The following is a 2,039-nucleotide window of genomic DNA, read 5'->3' as shown; positions in this document are numbered from 1 at the left end:
ATTGCTGCCTACATATGCAGCGTCGCTTACACGAGAATGATGATCTATTTTGCTTTACGTATTTATCACGGTATATGCAAGCGAGAGTAGCCACAGTGAGTAAGAAGAAATGCTAATGCAGCCATTGCCTAATTTATTATAATGAGATTATTGTATGTACGCCACAACCCCTTAGTCTCTTAAGGCGAGAAAGTAGTTGGTAGGTAGCTTTTTCGGAAGTTTTATACCTTAGTAGATATCGTTATCTATTACTGAGCGCTGATCTTGACATAGTTTATAATACGCGCCTTAACAGTATGCAGCCTGATCTTGGGGAGGCCTAGTGCTGACTAGTCCTTATCGCAAGCTGGTCAGCAGGTAAATCTATGTGTGCTGACATGCATCAGCGTATAATAGTCGTTGTTAGCCTTTACGGCTGAGATCGGCTAGCGGACGACTGCCTAGACTTGGTAATATAAGCCACTCGGTAATAAGTTGACGAGGCACATACTGAACTAGGTTTAGCTTAATGTAGATAGCCCTGAAAGTCATTAAAAGATATTTCAACTATCTAGGGCTATAAGTTGCGGGGCTTTCCTTGCTAATGCCACGGATCCCCGCCCTTCTATTGTCAGTGGTCGGGGCGCGAGGCAGATTCGGGCTTCTTGACCTTTTAGGCTTCGTCCGCACCCTGCTAGTCTGCGTACCACCTAAGTGTCGGGATAACAATTAGAGCCTCGCTTACACGCTGCGTAACCACAGATACTGCAACGTCATCTAGCGCTATTATAACAGCGGCTGTAAAAAGATTTAGTAGACTTGTTTATAATAAAAAATAGTAGTAAAAGTGGAGGAGAGTGAAAAACCAATAAATGTTAACATTTGAGATGGTTGAAACCGTGCGAGTAAAGAGAGAACGCGGCTTGATTATAAAAGAGTGTCTAGCAGCGAGCTTTATATACTTGAGGATCAGAGCAGTCATGTGCTCGCTTATAGAAAGTAGCAAGGGGATAACAGGGTGTTGAAACAACGAAAAAGTAAAATGAATATAGAGAATAATGCATGAAGAAATATGGCCTGATAGTTCAACACTAATCTTTATTGTTAACTCCCTCAGTTACCGCTTCCGTTTTATTGCCGCCCCTCTATATAAGTGAAAGAGAATAAGCTCTACTCTATAAGAGGAAAAAATAAAAAAAACCCGTGAGTAAGTGTTGAACCAAAAGGCGGGCCCGCGCATTTGATGCGCAGGTTTGAGTGACCTATATATTCCAACAGTAAGCTAAAGCTACGCGTTTTCTCGACCTAACCCGCCGATAATCTACTATTTTTCCTCGTCCTTATAGTTCCTAACCCCGTTAGATGAACCCGCCTCTACTCTTACCTACGTGTTTAGGGAACTGACGTTAGCCGCCTTCGGCTTCTTCGCTACGACTTCCCTATCATTTTGTCAACCAGAATCACTCCGATAACATGCGTTTTCAGCCTTACAGGCAGTTGTTACACTACAGCCTTACCCCTTACACCACACGTTTATCCACTGCAAGGAAATAAGGATCTCAAAGAGAAAACGTGTTCTTTTAGATAGTAGCATATATACCTCCATAGGTAGTAGTAATCTAGAGGGACGAGCGGCGTCTAATTCCTCGCGCCTAGCTCCACACATCTCTACTAATTTCCGCCTGGGATGAGGAACGCTTCGCGGCTTTTTCGATTACTGCTACCCGGCTTGTCTTCTCTACCAAGCCCTCGGCCTTATTCTGAAGTATCTGAATTACCTTCTTATGTCCTCTGAGTGAAGCGGCCTGGAGAGCATTACTATAGTAGCCGCCCTGTGCATTGACGTTGGCACCTTTATCGAGTAGAATCTGAACTACTCTCTCGTAGCCCTTAGAGGAAGCAGCCTGGAGGGCGTTGCCATAGTAGCCGCCCTGCGCATTGATGTCGGCACCCTTGTCGAGTAGAATCTTAACGACCTCTTCGTAGCCCCTATAAGAAGCAACCTGGAGAGCGTTGCCGTACTCGCCGCCTTGCGCGTTGACATCGGCACCCTTGTCGAG

At 44.9% G+C, this 2,039-nt stretch overlaps 1 protein-coding gene across 1 annotated transcript; it reads right to left on the bottom strand.

The window, feature by feature from the left end:
- Positions 1-1,631: 1,631 nt before the first annotated feature.
- K452DRAFT_303813 (uncharacterized protein) lies at positions 1,632-2,030 on the bottom strand (the record flags this gene model as incomplete). The annotated part of the gene is made up of 1 exon (XM_033542774.1): positions 1,632-2,030. A coding segment is annotated over one exon (399 nt), but the record flags the coding sequence as incomplete, so codon positions are not given.
- Between the last annotated feature and the right edge of the window lie 9 nt (positions 2,031-2,039).

Source organism: Aplosporella prunicola, assembly GCF_010093885.1.
Source record: "Aplosporella prunicola CBS 121167 unplaced genomic scaffold K452scaffold_238, whole genome shotgun sequence".
Classification (NCBI taxonomy): Eukaryota; Fungi; Ascomycota; class Dothideomycetes; order Botryosphaeriales; family Aplosporellaceae; genus Aplosporella; species Aplosporella prunicola.
This window is presented reverse-complemented; position numbering and strand designations above follow the sequence as displayed.